Source organism: Schistocerca serialis, chromosome 5 (genome assembly GCF_023864345.2).
Source record: "Schistocerca serialis cubense isolate TAMUIC-IGC-003099 chromosome 5, iqSchSeri2.2, whole genome shotgun sequence".
NCBI lineage: Eukaryota > Metazoa > Arthropoda > Insecta > Orthoptera > Acrididae > Schistocerca > Schistocerca serialis.
In genome coordinates, this window is record NC_064642.1 from 128,387,684 (window position 1) to 128,413,335 (window position 25,652).

The 25,652-nt window shown below is 43.6% G+C and overlaps 1 protein-coding gene across 1 annotated transcript in view; it reads left to right on the plus strand.

The window, feature by feature from the left end:
- The first annotated feature begins 22,356 nt into the window (after positions 1-22,356).
- LOC126481792 (uncharacterized) overlaps positions 22,357-25,652 on the plus strand; it is a 327,057-nt gene continuing 323,761 nt past the window's right edge. The window contains exon 1 of the mRNA XM_050105747.1: positions 22,357-22,430. Within this exon, the coding sequence (XP_049961704.1) occupies positions 22,357-22,430 (74 nt within the window). The remainder of the gene's footprint in view (positions 22,431-25,652) is intronic.

The following is a 25,652-nucleotide window of genomic DNA, read 5'->3' on the forward strand; positions in this document are numbered from 1 at the left end:
TGCCAGCTGCATTTTGCACTAGTTGACCCGTGCGCGCGGTCGCACTGCGAACGCTGTAGAGAGTACGACTAGATTTGTACGGCTGTTGCGGCGCGCCCCAGTGTACGCGGACCTAGAGAGGATGAGGCTGTCTCAGCAGTCTTAGCACACCGCAGGCGCGCAGAGCGGCAGCAGAGTGGGAAGAGGAGGTGTGGCTTGGTGTGTCCTCGCGTCTGCATTTGGAAGGCGCGGGCCCAGCGGACAAAGGGCGGAAGTGTAACAGGTTCCCCGCAACCCGCCTCGCCTCCCGGCAGGACCGCTCCGTTGCATGTCACAGCGGGATAAAACAAAACAAGCGCCTTTCCGGCTCTCAGAGCCACTGGCCATTCCTGCCTGCGCGCGCTTCGTATCAATGACTATCACCGTCGATATTCCTCCCTGAAAACTATGGGACTAATTCTTGCTACATCTACGCCTATGCTATGAAAATTAGTGCACCACAATTTAGTCACCAAAACTGAAACATCACGAATGCGGTCAAAACTGGCGTGATACGTACTAGCTACTTGGACATGAAGCTGATTAACATCTCAGCGGAACTGCACAAAATTAAAGTCATCTGTGTTTGCATAAACTAAGAAAAGATTGTCATTCAGAAATCGGAGCTGACTGTAGATTATTTGTGAGAAGATCGCGTTATTTCGCGCGTAAGATGTCTACGAGCAAACATCCGAATTCGTTAGCCGCAAGAGAGTGGCCTATAGACTACGGATTATCGTTCCGCTGTGTTGCTGTTGGTTCGGATCCCACGACTGTCATGCGTATATGTGGTAGATGGGTTCAGGAGGGCCAGACTCTATCGCTTTCCAAAAACTCAACGGCCCCATGCGGCTAGCGCCCGAGAGCAAAGACATTGTTCGTTAAGAACTGCATTGTACAGTACATGGCTTTACTAGTTATTTAATTTTTGACTGTAGATTTCGCTCAGTTTGAGACCATGCGATCTTTTCGAATCATTTCAGTTTCAGAGCATCCACAGGTCATCATTTTCTACTTTTATTATGCAATCGCATTGCTCCTTGCCGAATACGCTGTAGAACTGGTTTCATGATCCGCGTGTTCTGAAATTGAACGACACAGTCAAAACCAAAATAACTAGCATTGCTGTGTGTTGTATAGGGTGACCCAAAAGTCCGTTAACATTTGAAAACTCAATACTTGACAGAATAATGTAGATAGAGACGTAAAAATTGACAGATGTGCTTGAAATGACATGAGGTTTTACTGAAACACAAAAGTGCACAAGAGGACCAACAGATGGCGCTTCATATGATACAAGAGCAATAGTTAGAATAAAAATGATTTTTTTTTAGCAAAGACGATGTTTTTCATAAGAAGCGCTCAACATATCGTCCGCCTTTCATCAACAATATCTGTAGTCGAGGGGCAGAGTTGTGAGCAGCACTGTACAACATATATGTAGGTATGGTGAGATATTGCCGTCGGGTGTTGTCTTTTATCGTTCCTAATGCTGCTGGACGATCGCTGTGGTCCTTAGACTTCCTGTAACAACACAACCAGTTATCAAACGGATTGAGGTGTGAGGACCTGGGAGGCCAAGCATTACGGACGTGGCAACTGAGCACGAGATGCTCACGGAGCGATGTGCGCAAGAGGTGTAGCAATATGGGGTGGAGCACCAGCCTGCATAAAATTCTTACCTTCCAGCAGTTGTTAGTCAGCCAGGCTAGGGATGATCTGGCTCCCTCTCTCGCTACAGCTCACACGATTCTTGTCCGGCATCAGGGTCTTATTGCTGTCCAGCGTCATCTGTTGGCCAGTTTTTGCATTCGTTTTTGTTTTCAATAAAACTCCATATCAATTTAGGCATGTGTGTCAATTTTTACTGCTCTACGTATATTATTCTGCGAATCAGTGCACTTTAAATGTTAACGGACTTTTGAGTCACTCTGTATGACACATTTTATAATGTTCCTAAAAGTTGTCCAGCACTGCCTACATGAAACACGTTGTTAGCTAGGCCGTGAGGGGTAGTATAACCATCACGTATTTTGTGTCAGGAAACGGGCTTGTTCGCAACAACATAAGTGCTACTCCATCCGGAGCAGCACGGGCCGTCAGCTCGACGACCAATGTCGCTGCTTTTCTTGATGCTGCTGCAGAGAAAGACGCACCGACAGTGTTACGCCAGACGACAACGGTAGACACAGGACTGGCGAAAAGTCGTTTTTTCAGGCGAGTCTTGGTTCAGTGTGTACAGCATACGACGGGAGTATCCATCTGCGGAGTCTCTAAGGAGAACTAACGTCGCCAGATTTTATTCGTCATCGTCTTTAGGCCCAGTACCTGGGTAATGATATAGTAGCTTGGTTGGTTGGTTCATTTGGGGGAGGGGACCAAACATCGAGGTCATCGGTCCCATCGGATTTGGGAAGGATGGGTAAAGCAAGTCGGCCCTGCCCTTTCAGAGGACCCATCCCGGCATTTGCTTGAAGGGGAAATCACTGAAAACCCTTATCAGGATGACCGGACGCGGGTTTGAACCGACATCCTCCTGAATGCGTATCCAGTGTGCTAACCATTGTGTAATGATATGGGATGCCAATGGCTACAGAGCACGATCACCTCTAGTTCTCATAGACATTTATGGGCACTATCTTCAGGATCTCCGCGACGTTATCTTTCAGCAATGTAACACAAGACATCACATTACCAGTGCTGTCCTGACCTACCCCCCTAAAGAGGATGTTTGACTTGTTTTGGTCAGCATATTCTCCAGATCTCTCATCCCCTGAAAACATATGGTTGCGAATTGCCGAGAGACTGGTTAGAGGTGATGCAGCAAGGGCGCCCATACCTATCTATCAGGGGAGGAGGCACCCCACCCCCCCTTCCTCCTAGCTCTCCAAGAAAGGAAAAAAAATGTGTATTCAGTTGTTCTTCTTTCAAGAAAACGATTTAAAAGCCAGTATTACACATGTTTTTAACATTATAGAATCTGAAAATTTTATGGCTGTTTGCAAGTCACAATTCATCTTCCAAATTATTAAAAATACACACACCATACTCTCAGATGTATCCCCCCCCCCCCCCAATCACCTACAAACTATCGTAATGGCTCCGTTCTGAAGCAGTACGGAAAGACGTACCCGTCCCTGTCGACCAAATTGAGATCAAATCAATGCCAGAGGTAGCAGCTATGTGTACTAAAATTCTCTCGGTGTATAACCCCAAATCATCTACAAATTTAACCACGTACTGCTGCTACTATACTGCGTAAGCACAGTAAGTACAATTTCGTTACTTGCTATCGTTATCCTTTCTGGTGTTGTACTTTTAATGGCTAGCGGTGTATTTCAGTAAAATTGAGGAGGGCCGGTAAAGCCGTGGTTTTTACTCAGGTGGGGCTGTGGACAGGTGTTTACTGCGCAGCGGTAGTAAACCCTGAGACCCTTCTGCGCCACTCGACAACAGCGACCCCCCGGCCGCTCCGCAGATGGTCTTCTCGTCAGCTCGCTAAGAGCCCTACTAGCTGACAGAGGGACACGTGTCGTGAGGCTGTACACGTGTTCCATAAGCCCATTTCACACGAGTGCTTTTTTTTTTGTTTCCTTCCACTGCTTGTGGCTAGTGAGTCCACTGCAGTGCCTCTGGCCTATCGTTCCCTTACCAGGACTCACTTGCCCGGTGTAGTCAAAAATGGTTCAAATGGCTCTGAGCACTATGGGACTTGACTTCTGAGGTCATTAGTCCCCTAGAACTTAGAACTTCTTAAACCTAACTAACCTAAGGACATCACACACATCCATGCCCGAGGCAGGATTCGAACCTGCGACCGTAGCGGTCGCGTGGTTCCAGACTGTAGCGTCTAGAACCGCTCGGCCACTCCGGCCGGCCCGGAGTAGTCAGTTTTGCTTACACGCCAGACCCAAATTTGCATGTGTACAGTGTAGTGTCTGCTGCGCCCTCTTGCCTCTGAATGACGAATGTCCTGTATGTGTGTCAGTAGATTCGTCCAACAGTTAAAGTTACAATCGAGCACATACCTAACACAATTTAGGTGGGTCACTACCAAAAACTAGAAAAACTACTTTTGTTTCCTATGCTAAATGGCACCGTGCGATACTTTACAATACGCTACTACCAGTTGAGTTACATTAAGTATTGGCCTCTTCACCTGCCAGGCGAGTTACCGTCCCTGGCACGGGGCTCCCGGCGTCCATTATCTGCTGCATTTAAGGTTCATGTTCTTCCTCCACCACTGTTATTGAGAAAAATTGTTGTACTACGTAACAAACTATGTGGGCTACTACAAAAATTTCTTACAAAAGGCTGACTGCGATACTACCACCACATGCTTAATTGCATCGATCGTAATCGTTTTTTTGAAAGCCTGCAACTGTGTCATTCGTGGTTTAAATAATAAAACACTGCAGCAGTTAAGTTTTTTTCATTCATAGCACGACGCGGTTCGGGAACTTATTCTTCTTACCAAGTGCAAGTATTTACGAAGGGTCGTTCAAAAAGTAAAGCAACATTTTTTTTCTGAAAGCAGGTTGGTTTTTAAGGTAATTATAGTTTATTGTTCCGTCTCAGTCGCACATTTTTTAATCAGGTTACATGTTTCGATGACTCTGGATCATCTTCAGATCTAAAACAAAATAAAACTAAATATGAACCATCCGAAACTTAATAATAAGTGGAAAAGACAAGAACCGTACATAAACGTAGAATGTATCTAAGCACTTGCACATAGGACCACATATGAGAGCACTGTGTTTTGCAACTGCGGTCAGTGTTTTGAATAGGTGTACGTTAGTGGTGGGAGGGGGGGAGAAGGGGAAATGGAGTGAGGCTAATGGCGGGGGGCGGGGCGAGGGGAAGGAAGCAGGGAGGGGGTGGCGGGCATGTCATGAGTTTAATAACAGAAGTCGTGCTAAAATTATAGCACGTACAATTACGCAAAAATCTTGATGAAGTACTAATAGTGTCGAACAATGGGAATGTAACTGTAAACAGCAGAAAATCGTGCAGGTTGTAAACCACGCAAGTAACGAGCAGTCCTTAGTGGCTCGCCATCATTTTTATCTTAAATATCTATGTGACTAATGCCCTTTTGGCACATTTATTATTTTATAAATGACATACAAGTACTGCCAGCCTTTCACGGTAATTCCGTATTTATAATTTGTATCATAAGTTTTTAGTCATAATTCTGTGACCATGTTATAGACCATTCTCAGGTTTAAATTCTGAGGAAGACTCTCCTAGCAGTGTTGAAATCCGGTTAATTCGTTAAAAATTAGTGACCGAGGGCTGTTTTCTTTTAATTGTGGGATATGGTGAGGTTGTCTTACTTAGGATTCCAGTACAAAACCCTATTTTTCAACATAATCTCCGTTCCAAGCGGCGGCCCTGCGTCGCCTTGCTGGTCGACGTTGGAGCCAACGTCTTGCTGCATGAGTAACCTCACCGTCATCCACATTCTGCTGCCCGGCAGTGCATCCTTCATTGGTCCAAATATACGGAAGTCTGAAGGTGCGAGAGCGTGGACGAGGAAGAACAGTCGATTGAAGTTTTGTGAGTTCCTCTGTGGTGTGCAGACTTGTGTGAGGCCTTGCGTTGTCATGGAGAAGGAGAAGTTCGTTTGCATTTTTGTGGCGACGAAGACGCTGAGGTCATTCCTTCAGTTTACTTTTCAGAGTCCAGCTATTGGACGAGTGTGTAAGCACTACCAAGAGAGACGCCCAGTTTGCAGTGAGCTGTTTGATTGCGATCCATCAATAACAGCGAATGAGAGTCCACACATCATAACGTTGCTTGGGTCAGCAAAGTGCGGCTGGCCGGCACGCGAGAGATCGGGCAGGTTTGCGCGACCCTTGACAGTGATGACTGACGCCTCGCCCAACGACTCACCGCGCTTTTGTTCAGTGCCAGGTCTCCGTAGACAGTATGCAAACGCCTATGAATGTCTGCGGTGCTCTGGTTTCTCGCCAAAAGGAACTCAATGACTGCCCTCCACGCCATTTTGAAGGCTACGTGTAGAGCCTCCACGTATCGAGACTTCGTGAAACTGTAGCAGCTGAAACTGAAATATTCCACCGTGTCCAACGAAAAATTCCGTGTTTTTCAATCGAAATTGGCAAAGAAAAAAATGTGTTTTATTGCCCACGGAATGCTCCTCGTACATTGGTATTTTATGTGATGCTTGCGGGTGAGTTATTCTGCCTTTCTCGCCCCGCAGTCGTCTTTTTGGGGTTTTAAAGTACTGTGCCTCCTTCGTATATTATAGGGTTTGCTTTGGCTAATGAGGTGGCAGCCACCAGCAAGAATGACACTGTGAGGCTTGTTCCACGTCTTTTTTTTTTTTTTTTTAATAGAGGGTGCAGCCTTCCAAGTTTACACCTTCTCCCCCTAAACTGTCCACGACTGCTTCAGATTGGTTACTCGTATTGACCAGCCTAACTGGCTGTCGTGGAGGATCTCGGACCTATCTTCGCAGAGGCGAAACCTGATCTCTCGATTACCACGTGCCCAGGTGTCCCCATTGACTCATTTCAACCACATTCACATTCTGCTATTTGCCTTTATCTATCGGGTAGAGGTAGACTGGATAGAAAGAAAGGAAGGAAGGAAGAACTGAGATTCAACGTCCCATCGACAAAGAGATCTTTAGAGACGGAGCTCAAGCCCTTATTGCTCTTTCGGAGGAGCCATCCCGGCAATTGCCCCTAGCGATTCAGAGAAGTTACGGAAAACAAATCTGTATGATCGGACGCAGATTTGAACGGTCGTCCTCTCGAATGCGACACCAGTGTGCTGACCTCTGCGCCACCTCACTCGGTGACTGTATAGGGGTCATGACCGGTGATGTCTTGCAAAGGTTTGAAGTATCTCGTCTGTATCCTTTCCTTGACTCTGTTTGGTCTAACAACTAGTTACGTCTATTGCCTTTCCTACCTGTTCGCAGTAGACAGGCGCGTGCTTTTGGCTTTGCGCGAGAGGTCAACCGCAGCGGAGAATGCGCGTGTGAGAGGCAGAGGTCCGAGACGACCGTTATTAATTAAATTAGCAGAGCAGCAGCCGGACACGGCGGTACGATGGCGTAGCCGCTGCCTTTGTGGCGGAGTCACGGCCAAGCATTGTGCTCTGGAAGCCGCGCGCCAGCCTCCAGCGCCGGCCTGGAACAATACCGCTGCCTGGCTGGAAGGCCGCTGCGCTATGATTTACTGCTCCCGCGGCGCTGGACGGCCATTGTGTGTGCACTGTGCGCCAGAAGCTAGCACGGCGCTGCTCCAAGGAGGTTGCTCACTTCGTACAAAGTCACCTCAACTGTCTAACATGCCAACACAAACCAGAAAGGTTGTCGTCATCTGCAGCCCTTGGAGACCTCAACAGTGCTGTAATATTCTCATTAACACTATGCCTCCATACCAATGTTCTGGCATTGGACAAATATACTAGAACTGACATGTGATTACATTTTCACACAATTTGGGTGCATAGATCCTAAGAAATCAGTACCCAGAAAAACCACCTCTGGACGTAAAAACGGCGTATTGTGACGAGCCAGTTGCTCGGCCACCATTGACCAGACGTTTTCAGTTGGTGAGAGATATGGAGAATGTGCTGGCCAGGGCAGCAGTGGAACATCTTCTGTATCCAGAAAGGCCCGTACAGGACCTGCAACATGCGGTCGTGCATTACCCTGCTGAAATGTAGTGTTTCGTAGGGATCGAATGAAGGGTAGAGTCACGGGTCGTAACACATATGAAATGTAACGTCCACTGTTCAAAGTGCCGTCAATGCGAACAAGAGGTGACCAAAAACGGATGCGACCATCATGATGCTGTAAACAGAACCTGGATTCATCCGAAAAAAAATGACGTTTCGCCATTCGTGGACCCAGGTTCGTCGTTGAGTACACCATCGCAGGCGCTCCTTTCTGTGATGCAGCGTCAAGGGTAACCTCAGCCATGGTCTCCGAGCTGATAGTCCATGCTGCTGCAGACGTCGTCCAACTGTTCGTGCAGATGGTTGTTGTCTTGCAAACGTCCCCGTCTGTTGACTCAGGGATCGAGATGTGGCTGCACGATCCGTTACAGCCATGCGGAGAAGATGCCTGTCATCTCGACTGCTATTTATACGAGGCTGTTCGGATCCAGCACGGCGTTCCGTATTACCCTCCTGAACCCATCGATTCCATATTCTGCTAACAGTCATTGGATCTCGACCAACGCGAGCAGCAATGTCGCGATACGGTAAACCGCAACCGCGATAGGCTACAATCCGACCTTTATCAAAGTCGGAAACGTGATGGTACGCATTTCTCCTCCTTACACGTGGCATAACAACGTTTCACCAGACAACGCCGTCAAATGCTGTTTTTGTATGAGAAATCGGTTAGAAACTTTCCTCATGTCAGCACGTTGTAGGTGTTGCCACCGGCGCCAACCTTGTGTGAATGCTGTGAAAAGCTAATCATTTGCATATCACAGCATCTTCTTCCTGTCGGTTAAATTTCGCTTCTGTAGAACGTCATCTTCGTGGTGCAGCAATTTTAATTGCCAGTAGTGTAATTACAATTATCGATCACTGGTAATGAAGATATGACAGAGTCATAAAATAGACACTACTTTACGTTTGAGTCACAAAGTAATTGTTATTTCTGATATCTGCACATACCAGCAACCCAACCCCCTTACCCCTGATTCTTTAAACTGCCATGCGTAAAACATTTTCCGACGTCTGACTATTTTACGAATGAACTGATGCTTTAAATATTTGACGTTAAGCGCGTAGGGCCATTGTGGTTGAAAACACAAAACTATAACTGCGTTGGTTTCATTAGTTTCGGATTATTCATCGACAGACTTATGTAAAAGCGTAGAAAATGTTTCAAATAAAGTTTAAAGCCTGTTGTAAGACACGAAAGTGCATTCATTATCGAACACTGGGCCGGCCGGTGTGGCCGTGCGGTCTAGGCGCTTCAGTCTGGAACCGCGTGACCGCTCCGGTCGCAGGTTCGAATCCTGCCTGGGGCATGGATGTGTGTGATGTCCTTAGGTTAGTTAGGTTTAAGTAGTTCTAAGTTCTAGGGGACTCATGACCACAGATATTAAGTCCCATAGTGCTCAGAGCCATCGAACACTGCCTGAGTGTAGTCTCAGTAATTTCTGCTCTCTTTTAAGAAAAGTTAGTTTTTGATGCATCTTTGTGCTTGTTATGTCACACCTCTCGAACTATATGTTCTTTTTTCTTTCTTGCCATCAGCATTCTTTTTCGTTTGATGCTGTCCGCCATGAATTCCTCCACTGCGCCAACCACTTCATCTCAGAGTAGCACTTGCACCCTACGTCCTCGATTATTTGCTGGATGTATTCCAATCTTTGTCTTCCCCTCCAGCTTTTACCCTCATCCGTTCCATTTACTACCACGGAGGTTACTTCCTGAGGCCTAAACACATTTCCTGTCATCCTGTGTCCTCTTCTTGTGTTTTCCATAAGTTGCTTTTGTCGCCGATTCTGTGGTGAATGTCCTCACTCCTTAGCAGGGCACCTAATTTTCAAACTTCTTATGCAGCATGATATTTCAAACGCGTCGATCCTCTTCTGCTCCAGTTTTCCCACAGTCGATGTTTCATTACCATACACTGCTGTGCTCTAAACATATACTCGTATACGTGAGTGTAGGCTTTCCCGGCGTAAACTGTTGATGAAAGTTTCTCGGGTCTCCAGCCGGGTGGTGGCGTTGATATCTCTCGACGTTTCGGAAAGTGTCATACTACCCATCTTCTGGCGAAGTTTCATACTACCGATCTTCGCCAGAAGACACTTCCCGAAACGTCGCGAGATATCAACGCTACCACCCGGATGGATACCCGAGAAACCTTCATCAATATACTCGTATTCCCAGACATTTTTTTCCTCAAATTAAGACCTTGTTTGGAACTAGAAGACTTTTATAGGCCAAGAATGTCCTCTTTGCCTGTGCTAGTCTGCTTTTTACGTCCACCTTGCTTCGTACATTATCGGTTATTTTGCTTCCAAGGTAATAAATAGAATTCCTTTACTTCGTCTACATCGTGAACATGTTATGTTTCGTGCTATTATCATTTCTGCTACTTGCCATTATTTTCGTCGTTTTGCGGTTTACTTTCAATCCATTTGTGTCGTAGAATGATACAATTTCACAGGTCCATTCAGTGGCATAACTGGCTACTGTCAGCAAACTGAGTTGCGAAGAGGGTCGATAGTAAAGGAATAATAAATCAAACTTCATATTTGCTGCTGAAGTTTGATTGCATGAACTGCGAAAATGTAGTTAGTGATAAACATTTTCATAATTTTGCGGGTGGTGTCTGCGAGAAGTAGTTTCGAAAAGGTTTGAAATTATTTGTAAAGTTTGTTGGAAGTCGCTAATTGCTCACATTCTCGAGGACTATATTAATAAAGTCTGGGTATTTGTGCAGCATCAGTTATGCTGCCTCAAAACACACACACACACACACACACACACACACACACACACACAGTCTCTGAGACTGTTATACCTGGTTGAGTAGGTTCACTTTCTTTAATGATTGGTCATGGTTTATGTTCAAAAATGGTTCAAATGGCTCTGAGCACTATGCGACTTAACTTCTGAGGTCATCAGTCGCCTAGAACGTAGAACTAATTAAACTTAACTAACCTAAGGACATCACACACATCCATGCCCGAGGCAGGATTCGAACCTGAGACCGGAGCGGTCGCTCGGCTCCAGACTGTAGCGCCTAGAACCGCACGGCCACTCCGGTCGGCTGGTTTATGTTCTTCCGGTTTATTATTTTTTTTGGCTGTGTTATTGTGTTAAACATTTAATGTAAAATTTTACCTCTCAATGAGTAGATTAGAACATTATTTACATTCTTTAGCGCCCGAAAACCTCAAACCACACACATGCACTATTTACATTCTTAAATTCGGTCAATAACTAACCGAAATATTGAAAATTAAATTTTTGTTGCTCCTGGAAGCCGTTAGATGGCCATCCGGCATCTGGGACTATGCACAGTTTTAGCCGTTTAGCTACCTACACATATCTACAGTTGCAAATTATTTTTTTTTTTTTTTTTTTTTGCCCGCATCTCGTGGTCGTGCGGTAGCGTTCTCGCTTCCCACGCCCGGGTTCCCGGGTTCGATTCCCGGCGGGGTCAGGGATTTTCTCTGCCTCGTGACGGCTGGGTGTTGTGTGCTGTCCTTAGGTTAGTTAGGTTTAAGTAGTTCTAAGTTCTAGGGGACTTATGACCACAGCAGTTGAGTCCCATAGTGCTCAGAGCCATTTGAACCATTTTTTTTTGCTAATTTTTTTGTCGGCAAAATATACAGGGTGTATTGGGTGTAAGTGCACATGGTTTTATATGTGGTACTTTAATATGTACGCATATCAGTGTATCTGTTGTGTTTTTTCTGCGTGGAACTGTCTTCCCACAAACAAGTGACAAAGCTCATGACCTGATGTTTTCTGCTTGGTGGTATCTACACCACTAAGTGGACTACGCCTGCCAATATAGACTAACCGTCGTGCATCCATTTATCCACACTTCAACACCTGGCCTGCTGCCCTGGGGAAAATATGCATTAATGACTTGCTCGCAGCACATGTAGTTGCAAGTATTACCAACCTAAAAACATTTGACTTGTAATAGCCATAATTTATTAGTCTGCAAATAATGTAAATACTGATACAATGCTGTTCAGTACACCGTCCACAGTCACCGATAGAAACATCTGCGCTTATACCTAATTACACCCTGTATATTACTGTAGAAGTCTGCATCCAGGTAGATTACTACCCATAGCAGAGACCGAGCACTGAATCTCTAGGTTATCAATCGGACTTTTAACCATCTGACACTTCCTGGCAGATTAAAACTGTGTGCCGGACCGAGACTTGAACTCGGTACCTTTGCCTTTCGTGGGCAAGTGCTCCACCGACTGAGCTACCCAAGCACGACTCACGAGCCGTCCTCACAGCTTCAGTTCTGCCATTACCACGTCTCCTTAACCATCTACTTAACAAGCTTCTCCTTTTGGGGGGGAGGGGAGGGAGGGGTAGGTGGTGTAGTACAACCCCAGTCTAACATAACAGTCGCGACACTTCGCCTCTATTTTGTTGCTACAGCGCCAGCAGCGCCCCAAGCGGCCGGTAGATTGAACTGTGAGTTCGGCGCGATCGTGAAAGCGAATAGTGATTGTTTTTACCATCGGGAGCATTTGTAGCGCAATAAATTGCAGCAACAACAGGAAGAAGACACCACAGCTGTCTTTTTTAGGTTTCCTAAGGATCCTGGGAGGTATATACCATCATGTTACTAAACTGTATCGTCAGGATTCACTTGCAAACTATATGTGTATAAATGATGAATGTTTCATTTTAGGAGCAGTAAATGGCTAGTTAATAGCAGACGAGGTGACCTTATGAAGAAAGACCCAGTTTACCTGTATAATAATATTAGGTTTTGTTCGCTACATTTCGAACAAAACCGGTTCATGAACGCAGACAATAACAAACTCGTTTGGAATGCAGTACCCACACTGGTTGACATTCCAAATAAACCCCTCAACTGACGATGAAGAAGAAACTGCCACAAAGATTCGACAGTCAATCTAAAGCTGTAAAACAGTCCTATGACACAGAAGCAGCCAGTTCGACTCTCCATGTATCAGTGCCAGATTCGTGTGAATCATCAACACAGACCTGCTTTGACGATGAAGTGGTTAAATTAAGTGCAGCTGTTCGTGTCTTACAAAAGCGCGTGAAGTGTCAGAATGTGCAGAAGCGAAACTTTACGGGACAAGGAAAGTGCCTACAGGCAGATTGTTTGAAAATTATTCAAATATTTGGTTTTTCGTGAAATGTAATGTAATCAGGTCATTATAGTGTTTTCAGCATATGTCTCCCACTATTTGGCAGTTGCTTGCCCACTTAGAATAATACAAAGATGAAGGTCGTACTTGTGGCAGCAGGCGACAATGACAAACACAGTAAACCTACAGAACGATAAACGAGCTGTCGATCGCTTTTGCATGTAGAGGTACGTGTCTGTGCTTCTTACATGTGAATCTGTGTGTTTATATTCTTTTGATATCAACGTGGTAAGCTGCAATTCTGTCCAATGTCGCAAGTGTTTCTTCACGAATGTATTGTAGCTTGCCACTCTATTCATGGTTTTTGTCCATACTTGCGCTTATTTTAGAATCATTATTAGAAACGTATATGCCTTCTGATACTACAAAAACTCTTGGAGGCAAGAAAATAACTCGAATAAATCGGAAATTACGTAGGAAATGGATGCAAACATTATGCTTACGACGCGTCTGACGTTCACCTTACCCGCCGCTTGGAGCGCTAGTGTCGCTCCATCTGTCAAACAGCAACAACTTTTACAGCAGTGAGTGTCGCGACTGTTATGTTAGACTGTGGTACAACGCAGAAGAGACAATGAGGCTTTTATTGTGAGTTCGGCCGAGACGTGACCTTGCTCACCAGTGCCCCGCTGGAGCCGTGAGAAGCGAAGGAGCAGGGCAGTGGCAGTATGTAGGCCGGCCAGTAGACTGACTGGCTCCTTGTCTCGTGTCGCCGGCAGACAGTTAGCTTAATGGCGACGGAGCGACGGAAGGCCGGCCGCAAATTGGAGAGCGGGCAATTAGCGGCAAGAAGCGGCACCAGCGCCCGCCCTCGCTTAATTGAAAACTATTTAATGAGCGGCCGTGTGTTTTGTGCGTGGCCGCCTCGCTTCCCAGAACCGGCTCAATGCTGACCCATTACACGGTCTGGCGGCGCTGCGGATCTGCACCGGCTCTATAGACTCCCACAATACCCAGCCAGACGCCGACTCGGGGGAGGAAAAAGGGAGACAGTACCGAGAATACAGCAGCAGCTATGGCCACACCGACAAAAAATTACTCTCACCCAGAAGACATCACAGAGTCTTAACAGGGGGAGGAAGAGAGGCCAGAGCACCTCTCCTTAGGTCTTCGACCGTCAGGTTGCTTGGCAGCACGTCGCCATTCATTTCTGTCTTCGGCCGTCCTCTTGGTGTAGCTGGTGCAACTGGTACCCTCCTTGATCTGGTTGATTTACTCCAGTCTCCGTCTGCCTCATGTATTTTTCCCTTCTACTGTCCCTTCACTGATACTTTTAACTGTACTATCATGCCTCAGCAGATGGCTGACCCATTTGTCCGTTCTGTGTTCGATTACCTTCAGGGAACAAGGCTTCTCTTCCTCCACTCTGTGGAGCACCTACCTTGTCTACCTAGGAAATCTTGAGCATTCTGCGCAAACATCATATCTCGGTAGCTGTTATTTTATATTTTTCTGCTACTCCGAGTGTCCATGTTTTACTTCAGTACAACAGTGCACTCCAAACAAACGTCTTTAAAGGGCTTGTTCGTGAGATCTTCGTCTATGCTGCAGGACGTGTAAAGGTTGCTTCTCTTGCTAAAAGCAGCTTCTGCCTGGAGTATTCGGCTTACAATATCCGTCCTTGACCTTCCGTCTGATGCAATTTTACTCCCTAGGTAGGCAAGGGTTTCGACGGTCTGCAGTCGCTCATTGTTAAGTGAGAACTGGTCAACGGTGTTTTGTCTAATCACCACTAAGAACTATATCTTACCTTTATTAATTTTCTTATTATAGGAAGAGATGAGTGGTTTCCATCTGGGCCAGCATCGCCTCTAATGGTTCTGCAACTTCACTTAACACTGCGATATCATCAGCAAATACCAGCATGTCTATTTTCTTAACATGAATTTTAATTCCTCATATATCTCCTAGTTTCTCCCCAGTATCCAGATGAAACCATTGACTGATGATAAGACAGAGTAGAGATACCAAACTACGAGGACGTTCATTGCTGCCATTCACCCGCTGCTCTAAAGAGTTGCAGACATTTTCTACAGGATTATACGTTCAGCTCTCTAAACACGGCTAAGTCTGGAGGACAGTCACGAGTATCTAAAAGAAAGGGCAACACCTGATCACCGAGAATCTACTACACTACTATAGAAAGACATGTTGTTGTTCAAGTTTGTTACCAAAACACTAGAAACATTTTTTACCAGTTTACATCAATCTTTTACAGGGTGCACTAATAAACATTCACGGGCGTTGTGTGTATATTTTTGTAATATACTGGGTGATCAAAAAGTCAGTATAAATTTGAAAAGCTAATAAACCACGGAATAATGTAGATAGAGAGGTAAAAATTGACACAAATGCTTGGAATGACATGGGGCTTTATTAGAAACAAAAATAGCAAAGTATTTGCTAAACGCGTGAAAGATCTCTTGCGCGTCGTTTGGTGATGATCGTGTGCTCAGCCGCCACTTTCGTGATGCTTGGCCTCCCAGGTCCCCAGACCTCAGTCCGTGCGATTATTGGCTTTGGAGTTACCTGAAGTCGCAAGTGTATCGTGGTCGACCGACATCTCTAGGGATGCTGAAAGACAACATCCGACGCCAATGCCTCACCATAACTCCGGACATGCTTTACAGTGCTGTTCACAACATTATTCCTCGACTGCAGCTATTGTTGAGGAATTATTGTGGACATTTGATTATTTCCTGTAAAGAACATCATCTTTGCTTTCTGTTACTTTGTTATGCTAAATATTACTATTCTGATCAGATGAAGCGCCATCTGTCGGACATTTTTTGAACGTTTGTACTTTTTTGGTTCTAATAAAACCCCATCTCATTCCAAGCATGTGTGTCAATTTGTACCTCTCTATCTACATTATTCCGTGATTTATTCAGTTTTCAAATTTATACTGACTTTTTGATCACCCGCTCGAAAAGGTCTTGACTGATTCACTTTATAGTTTCACACGATACTCTCATAAACATTCGGACGAACATAAGCTAAATTTTTAAACACGAATGTGTAGATTTTTTTAAAAAAACCGCCTGCCAGACAGAAAGTGCTATGCTGTGCTACAAAAATGTGCGGCTTCGTTTTCTTTCTGGCCGTTAGTTTTAACTACGATAGCAGGGAATTTGAACCATTACAGAAATCTATTCTCCCATGTAAATTCTTTCTCCTGATATATAATTTTATGAAAAAATAGTGTACACAACAATGCTCCGTTTCGTTTTCTTCTTAGCAGTTGGTTGTCACAAAAAACAACGAAGTTGTATTTATGGCTAAATTTGTCATCTACCCATTAGCAAATTAAAACTATGCAAAATACTGTCATAGGAGCCACCACCTTCACAGATCCAGCAGATGGAGAGTCTATCTGCTACCCCGTATACCAATGAGCCCACCAATTTAGCCATAAGTTTTAAGAGGCTTCAATTCCCAATCGAGGTTTCGTTCGCAATAACAATTAACAAGGGTCAAGGTCAGAGAGAGGGGGAAGAAGTGTCGGGCAGAGAGAGGAGGTTGAGGGAAGGAAATGCAGATACACAGGGAGAAGGAGAAGATGGAAAGTGAGGGGGGGGGGGGAGGAGATGGATAGGGAGAAAGGAAAGGAGTGAAGGCCAGAGACACCGGGAACAGGAGATTGGGATGTATATCCAATTTCTATACATTTTTAGCAGTTGCGAAGCATTGCAGGGTGTGCTAGAGCTAAAATAAACATCCTCACAGTAATGAGTGAGTGGACCCAAGTCTTGGTACACTGTTGTACATGGCAGCTGTGGTTTGGGTTTCCCCTTGCCAGAAATGGAACATCATCAGGGATCCCCGAGCTTTCGCTCGTCCTCCCTTCAAGTCCACCCCATGTATCCACTACCCAACTCCATGAAGCACACGAGCTTGGAAAAACTAGCCCCTTTTATGGGGTAATGGACCTTCCAATTGAAGAGCGCCTTTAGCCACTCTGTTGGGTGTCCACGGGGAACCACGTGGAGGCAGCGCCGCCACGGCTGACGTCTACCCCAAAGTCTTAGTACAAAAGACACACTCAAAATATCAAAGAACCTCTTCCGCCAGGAACAGAAAACATTCAGGAACCACGTCGATACAACCTGGAGGATTCGCCAGCAACTAAGACAGCGACTTGTCAAAGCCTCCATCGTTTGGTGAGTGAATTGAACGTTAGAAACAAGATTCCACCAGGGATGTAAACTTAAAATGAGAATTAAAAGACTATTTACAGGGTGGTTATAATTAAACTTTCGCCACTTGAGAGGACCCCCACGAAAAACGAGCGATTGTAGAACAATGAAACTTCGTGAAAACATTAAAAACAAGCAGAAGAGAAATAATGAATGAACCATTGAAAGAAGCTCATATTAATTGCCACATGAGAGGTTAACATTTCTTAACTGCATACGATGTTTGGGTTCCAGGCTGCTCAGTTTGATGGTCATCTACATCCAAGGTGTCATGAAAACGCACTAGAGATTGCTCTACTGCTGTCCGATAAGTCTCAGATGGTGTTCGCTGGGAAACTCGTCCGGAAGGGGCTGTATTCATTGATGGCAGCAATTCCTGCTGGTTTTTAAGCCGATTGCCATTGACGAGGCACGACTTTAGGTTAGTTTCTTTTTACGACCTCTGTTCTTATACTCGTGCGTTGTTGCTAGCGGTATACCATTCCTTGTAGACACTTTGGTCTGACCGCGTAGATACACCAGCAAAACGAGCAACATCGATTTCTTCGCGTCGACGCAATTCAGTCTTATTGATATGTTAAGTTTGAGTCACTACCCGTCTACATCGCTAAGGTCTCGCTGTACTTAATCAGTATCTTGAGCTGTTGCATTCTGATATCACTTTTGACTACTCGATCTCGTTTCCCACATTTTTCTTGCTCTTGCAGTCAATGTTATTGCTTTTCACTTTATATCGAAAAAATGTAGTAAATGGATATTTATTTGTGAAATACTCTGTAATGCCTTTCTGTCGCTTATTATCAACATCTGTCGTCATATATCGAAATGACTGACACAATTTTGATTTTCTTTGATTGCTGTCAACATTAATCTCAAATCGCTGTACCCAACTTGCTCTGCTGATACGGCATCGGTCTTTGGAATTTCTGTCTCAGTTTTCAGTGTTTAGACGTTTCATGTGTGGCTCGGTGGATAAGTAGGTAAGTGTGTGACTCTAAAACCAAACATTCTGGGTTCACGCCTAGCTCGCACCTACGATTTTTTTCTGTCACTTATCGCCTTTTTTTTGCCTATGGCAGTGATTTGATTCCACGTTGCACAGTACTTTGGAGTTCACATTTAAGTGTAAGTCCCTGGACAGCTGGTCGGATACGACACTTAAAATGTATGAAGAAGTCAAAACCAGACTACATACAATAATACCGTGGCTATTGAAGCACTCTGATCTTTAAACCAACGTTTATGTTGACGAAAGCTTTAATAAATTCAGAAAATTCATACCAGGAGCATAGATGGACAAAACAGTTTAAAATCCGTTGTTAACCTGCTAGTTCGTTACTTATTAAATGAAAGACACAGATGTCAATTCGTTATACTGTGATACTGCATTGCCCCATAAAGTGGGAAATAGTTTGATACAATGAAGAAGTGTTTAGGATTTCGTCATTGCAGCCACAGATTTGATCTTACCCCCCTCGAAGGATATTATGGCGGTTACCTAATTACCCTCATGAATATCCTGTTTATCATAGAGGGGCGTGAAGGTGGTGCATTGTAGCACCGAAATGGAAAATAAGCAAAATCTTCAAATACAGTCCAAGGATTCATTAATACTAAAAAATTCTGAAATAAAATGAGTTCTTTTGTGTTTATTGCTTCACTTACTCAAAAAGGAAATAAAAAATATTGTTCGTGAGGTAACATCATAGTTGCTAATTCAATATTAAAATCTAACGATCAACGTGAGGCAGAAACAGCCACTGAAGGTGTGATAAGTATTCACTGATCTTTAAGGATTTCCAGGGGAACAGTGATATTTTTTTCAAGTAGCCTGTTTGTGAGAACCAGTAACGTTTATAGCGCTGTACAAATTGTCTTCCTTTTTAAGAATTCTAGGTGAAAACAGTTATTAACTAAGCCGTTGATATCAGGTAATTGAAATGTACTGAATATTCGATCCCTCTATTCTCGTATCATTTTCAAGAATCTATTGAAACGCTTGTCTGATAACGTTGTTGACGCCTACTGTTTCTAAGATAGTAATTAATCGGAAAGTGTCTCTAGTCGCACTCGACGCATTGGTGGATTACTCATGCTGCCCGTAATAGCAAATTCAGTAATTTCTTTTACTGCCCATACACGGTTTGGCACTCGCGATAACCTCTGCTGACTGAAAAGAAAAAACGATCTCTTGGCAACAGCGTGGGCTCCTTATATGAAGCCACATCTGTTGCTGCAGTGAGTTTACGATCGGGTAAGTTTTTAGCTCACTCCCCCCCCCCCCCCCCTCTCTCTCTCTCTCTCTCTCTCTCTCTCTCTCTCTCTCTCTCTCTCTCTCTCTCTCTCTCTCTCTCTCTAAGGGTGTATAACTTTGGTGTTCCAAAGAAAGTTTCCAAAAGACTGATAGATAATATCTTACACAGCCGAGGCTTTTCGTTTCTAAGGTTTTTACTTAACAATAGGCAGCAAAAAAAGAACTGTTATTACTTTCAGAATATTCTACTACTTAACGTCATTATAATATTATCGTGTAATAAATCGGTAATATATTCCAGATGAAAAATGTTTTCAGGATGCGAACACGTGCAGATTCTTCTTCATTCTCTCTTATTATATGTGATAAAAGTGTGTCGGATTTACGCCATTTTTGCTAACGCCTAATGTGGACGCAGTCTCACAGTTAAAGAGACAACACGCGAATGTGTTGACGAGATGCATATATGTCGGTTGATTTTTAGGTTTTGACACGTGCCAGAGTACCATTGTTTCCATTGATAATGGCCATACAGCCGAAATTGCATTAGTGGGTTGTTCAAATAAAGAATTTTCAGTCAAAAGCGTCCATGGTGTCTTTTACAAAATATTAGATGACTGCGTACCCGAGCGACTGTACGGGAGAAACAGTTTCTTTAAGTAAGGAAGTACCGAAAAGTCACTTGACCTGGGAGGCGATCATGAAAGTAAAAATGAGGGGAGTCGTCATGGCGCCAAAACCTTGAAGCCGTTGTCCGCCGTCGTACTTGCCTCAAAACATTAACCTCAGCTGTTTTTATTTTGTCCAGAACAGTAATCACAGAATACACTGAGTTTACGCACAAGGATTACGCATAATTTCAGAACAGAAATACCCCAACACTGAACACACTTCAGGTCCTTTGTTGTAAAGTGCTTCGTTATATGTATGAAATACAGATTCCCCAAAAGTTAGCAGCTACTGAATATGGAATGAATGAAATGATAGATGCCTGCGGTAATATGCTTCATTGGTTGCAACATTAGGAAGCAGAAGATTCTGGTAATTCGGACAGATTGCTTTCCTAATCACGGATTTTCTGGTCTTCAAACGTTCGGAACGTTTTATCTCGTAAACCTTGTCTGCTTTCCAATTACGTAGTTCAAGTCGTTAGATGTTTTTTTTTTCCTTATTCAGAGTTAGTTTCTGAATTGCATCTTTCTCGTTTTTTATCTGTAAATCAAGTTTAAAATATTCAGCTCTAAATTTATCACACACTGAACATTTGTCAGTTCTGGGGTACCTAAAACTTATGTTGTAGTTAGTCACAAAAGTCAGTCGATATTGTTCGTATGACATAGGGTTTGGAGGATTGTTCTCTGAATATAAGCGGTGTAACTTTCGAAGATTCAGTTCTTCTGCTAAATATAGCCCTTTGCTATCATGAATTCTGTAATATGATTTGTGGCCTCTCAGTGACTGTAAATGTTGATCCACTTTAGATAATATACGCTTGCTGCTTTAAGTTTGTTTGGTCTAATGCCACAAACTGAATGACACTTTGTGGGTAAGATTTCAAAGTCAGAAAATTTGTTAACTACTGTTACACTGACGCACTGACAGCTTAACGAAACAAGCACTCAGTTATGCTTCGAGGTATACCTCCATGCCGTTCTGTTCCTTCGACATTTCAAGAAGCTTTCACTTTGTTGACAAAAAATGAAATGAAATGATCGTATGGCATTGTTGGCCGGGAGGACCCATTCGGGGCAGTTCGGTCGCCAAGTGCAAGTAAGTCCTATTTCAGTCGATGCCACATTGGGCGACTTGCGTGCCGTTGATGAGGATGAAATGATGATGAGGACAGCACAACACCCAGTCCACGGGCGGAGACTTCCAACGCGGTCGGGAATCGAATCCGGGCCCACTGCATGGGAGGCAAGCGCGTTACCACTCAGTTAAGCAGACGGACACTTTGTTGACAACAAGAAGTCCTGAAAGCGTGCCTTGCTTGCTTCTTTCCTCATTACACCCATTTACGGGCTAACAAAGAAAACGTAGGTAAGTTTATTTGCAAAACGTGAACGTTAATCATGTGCACGTGATTTGAAAGTTGAAAATGTACGAGTACGAATCAGTACTACAATAAGCAAACATGCATTGTTTTCGGAGACCTAACTTCATCAGCAAGCGACGAAAATACAGTAAAAGAGGATTTAAATGGATTACGAAAGCATCTTTTTCATATGACATACTTCTCGGTTATTTGAAATGTATAAACAAAAAGAAAGTTACATTTACGAGGGCAAATGAGCCGTATTGCTGAATCAAATACGCAATTAACACAAGACAAAGTCTGATATATCCTTGCCCGCATCTCGTGGTCGTGCGGTAGCGTCCTCGCTTCCCACGCCCGGGTTCGCGGGTTCGATTCCCGGCGGGGTCAGGGATTTTCTCTGCCTCGTGATGGCTGGGTGTTGTGTGCTGTCCTTAGGTTAGTTAGGTTTAAGTAGTTCTAAGTTCTAGGGGACTGACGACCATAGATGTTAAGTCCCATGGTGCTCAGAGCCATTGATATATCCTTCCTGATACTGTAATTAGCCTAAACACTGTAATACTGACTATTTAAAAAACTGTTACACGCGACAAAATTACGAACGCAATTCAGTCATGGTTTTGGGGCATTTAACATGGCAGAGTCAGCTTCAAAACAACGTACAGCGTAAGTCTGTGGCGGCATCTCCCCTTATTTTTGCCTCCTTGGAGGCGATGTACGTTGAAAACAAAAGTTCTACTCTGCGGATCTGATTGATCACTCCATAGATATTGCAGCTGCAATAAGCATTAGACTCTGTGAACTGCATCGTCAGATACATCTGCGGACGTTTGTCATATGTTCCTCCCAGTTACGCTAACCGGAAGCATTTGAATCAGATCGGCTGTGTTTAGAATTGGCGCTACATCCGGTAAGAGTGAAAGTAGAGGAGAGTGAATCATGGCCAAGAGTAGAAGCGGGATGGCAGAGGAGGATCCTATGGAGACGCTTATAGAGGAAGAACTCAGTTCTTTATCCTTCAGCAGCGAGGACAGGTAGGAGAAAAAAGACGCAGTTGCATATTAAGATTTCCGCGTAGCTTAGTGCTGAATGCACATAAATTAAGAAAATTGCGGCAACTACAAAGATTTCGGAATTCCAGGATGCAGTTTTTATAGTTTCACTACTCCCTGGACTGTTTGTTTTACCTGTTAGAAAATAAATAAAATAGAGTTGTAAGTGAATGTTACATGCCCATAGTTTGTCGAAAGATATCCGACATAAAACGTTTGCTAAATGTATTAGAAGCAAACTGGTGTCTGATTAAGCGTATTGTGGTATTCACATACTTCCTTTGTAATAAACTTAATTTTCAACATACACAAGAATCTAAAAGTGAGGAAAAGACAACGTTAAGAGTCTTTGTTGTCGTAGTTGATGTTACTGTTATTATTATTACTCCAAGAGCCTCAAATACTGCATACCGAAATTTATTTCATTGAACGGTCTCTGAATATAAAGGAAACAATATTGTTATCCGTTAATTATTTTCAATTTAAATAGGATATCAGTTGGAAGTAACGGAGATAAGTACAATACTAGAAGGAAAAATGATGTGCATTATCTTCTAATGATTGTAACTGTACCACAGTAAAGGGTGAATTATGCAGCGGTAAAACTCTTTGACAATTTATCCATGGAAACAAAATGCCTGACAGATAGCAGAAATGTTTTCAAAGATAGTTAAGAGCTTCCTCCTCGGCAACTCTTTATGTACATAAATGAATTCTTGAATAGAGATAGTCATTAAAAACTGTAAAGGACCCTCATGCAGACATATAAATATTATTTATTTTTTATTTACTTTAGTTTATTTACTTGACATGCTCCGCATCATAATGTTTATCGTGAATTAGATCTGTGGAGTATTTACCTAACTAACTAACTAACTACACTTGACCGTGCCACATAGTGTTGTCAGTATCTTACACATATAAATTCGCTTTTAATCGTTGAGAGCGTAGTATTTCAGCTTGGCGCACCCAACGCCGATCAGGCTTCTTTGTGAGAGACATGTCTGAGACGGCGTAAAGTGAGCGAAGAAGTGACTTTCCATTTGACCTATAATTCAACATAAGGCTTAAAATCTGCGTAAGTAAAGACAATATGCTACGCGTTCTTTCATGTCATCTTCTCTAGCGCTGTAAACTGTTGGTAACGTCTGCAGATTTGACAGAAATCACACTTTGAGAGAATATACAAGGTTCCCAAAGCGGTATTTGGACTCCAGACCTTGGCTTTTACATTCCATAGTTAATAAATTGAAAGTGGACAATAAACAATTCGGACAAGAAGAGAACCGAAACTTCTGAAATGTGGCGCTGAATTAACATGGGTGGAAAGAACGTTATGGCACAGCTTGACTAAAAGTGACAGGACACATCCAGAATCGTCAAGAAATAGTCAGTACGATAATGGAGACGGGCGGTTGCAGAGGGAGAGCAAGCCTTGAATACAGTAAACAGTTTCAAATAGATGTAGGTCCCAGTAGTTAAGCAGAGATGAAGAATAGACTAGCTTGGAGATCCGCATCACACCAGCCTTCAGACTTAAGACTACTGCAACAACAACAACAATGATGATTTTACAGACAAGGCGCTCGCTGGGATAGAAAAACATTAATTATACTCCAGAATAACCAACAGAAATTCTAACTTATACCTTTCCGATAATAAGCCCATAATTTCTAAAATACTTTTTCTAGCAATAATTTTAACGCAATGAAAAGCTGTACAAGTAAAGTCAGTTTGAAACCTTTCCTATCGTGCTACTTTATGGAAAGTAAGTCAGTTTCCTAGTTGAATTTTGTTGCAATAGCCCACAAGCAACGCCAGTTTCTTTCAAAAAAAGACTATTTTATTATCATAACTAGTTTCTCCCCAGTATCTTAAACGTTATCTGATGCCTATATCGTTCCTATGCATCCAAAACTCGAAAGACACTTGTTGGGTTACTTTATTCAACATTGACGCGAATATAACGGCTTAATATGGAGTGTTTAAAGTGGAAGCGCTCTGTGACGGCTTATAACCAAACAGTATTATCCAATGATTCATTATTTTGTAAGTGCTATTGGAAAGAAAGGATTTTGCTTCCTTTATAGAATGCGAAAGTATACTATAGTGGAAGCCAAAACGTTCGAGTAAACACGTGTCATGAAGCGAACGATACGCGAGGTAGTTACAATTCCGTGGTAACGAACCGAAACTGACTGCATTATGAAATTTGACCTAGTTAATGCATATGTATTTGGAATGTAAACTTTTCTATAATGTGTGATCTAATTGGGCTCAAATTTTACCCATGGCCCGTGGTTGGTGAATGTGGTACTTGCGTGATGGGGTACCGGCACATTTTGCTGCTAATGGAAGACATCTTACGCGAAACATTGCTGCAGGGAGGATCTCAAAAGCGAAGTGTACAGTACACAGAATAGTGGAGTAGCAAGCAATAAAGATTACTAGATGAATCGTGAATATTTGAAAGAATTCGTAACTCATTGCAGTATTACATATAAATGCAAGGACGACTACCGACTACCCGCCCGGGTAGCCGCGTGTGTTAACGCGACCACTCCCAGCACAGGGAGATTTGCCGGCCCGGGACGGAATCCGCCCGGCGGATTAACGACAAGGGAATGGTTTGTCGGTCAACCTGGATGTGGTTTTTGGACAGTTTCCCCACACCCTGTTTGGTGTGTACCGTACTGGTTCACATGTTCCACCTCATTTAGAACACTTTCTCATACATGGACACAGAATTTCCTCTGTGAGCAGACAGATTGGGACACTATTTGTATCCTCGGGGAAGAATAGGAGTCTGACGGCCTCAGCTGCTTTGTCTCCTGATACATAATCTCAGCATCAGCACTAGGAAGGAAGACTAGGGGAAGCATAAAGTGAGCCGGCCGGTGTGGCCGTGCGGTTAAAGGCGCTTCAGTCTGAAACCGCGTGACCGCTACGGTCGCAGGTTCGAATCCTGCCTCGGGCATGGATGTGTGTGATGTCCTTAGGTTAGTTAGGTTTAATTAGTTCTAAGTTCTAGGCGACTGATGACCTCAGAAGTTAAGTCGCATAGTGCTCAGAGCCATTTGAACCATTTGAATTTTGAGCATAAAGTGGATTGTAACACGTTAATTGCTGAAGTAGTACTGTAGCGGTAAACCCCCGATTCTTTAAAGAATGGAACTCCCGTGTATAAAACAGCTTCAAAATTGT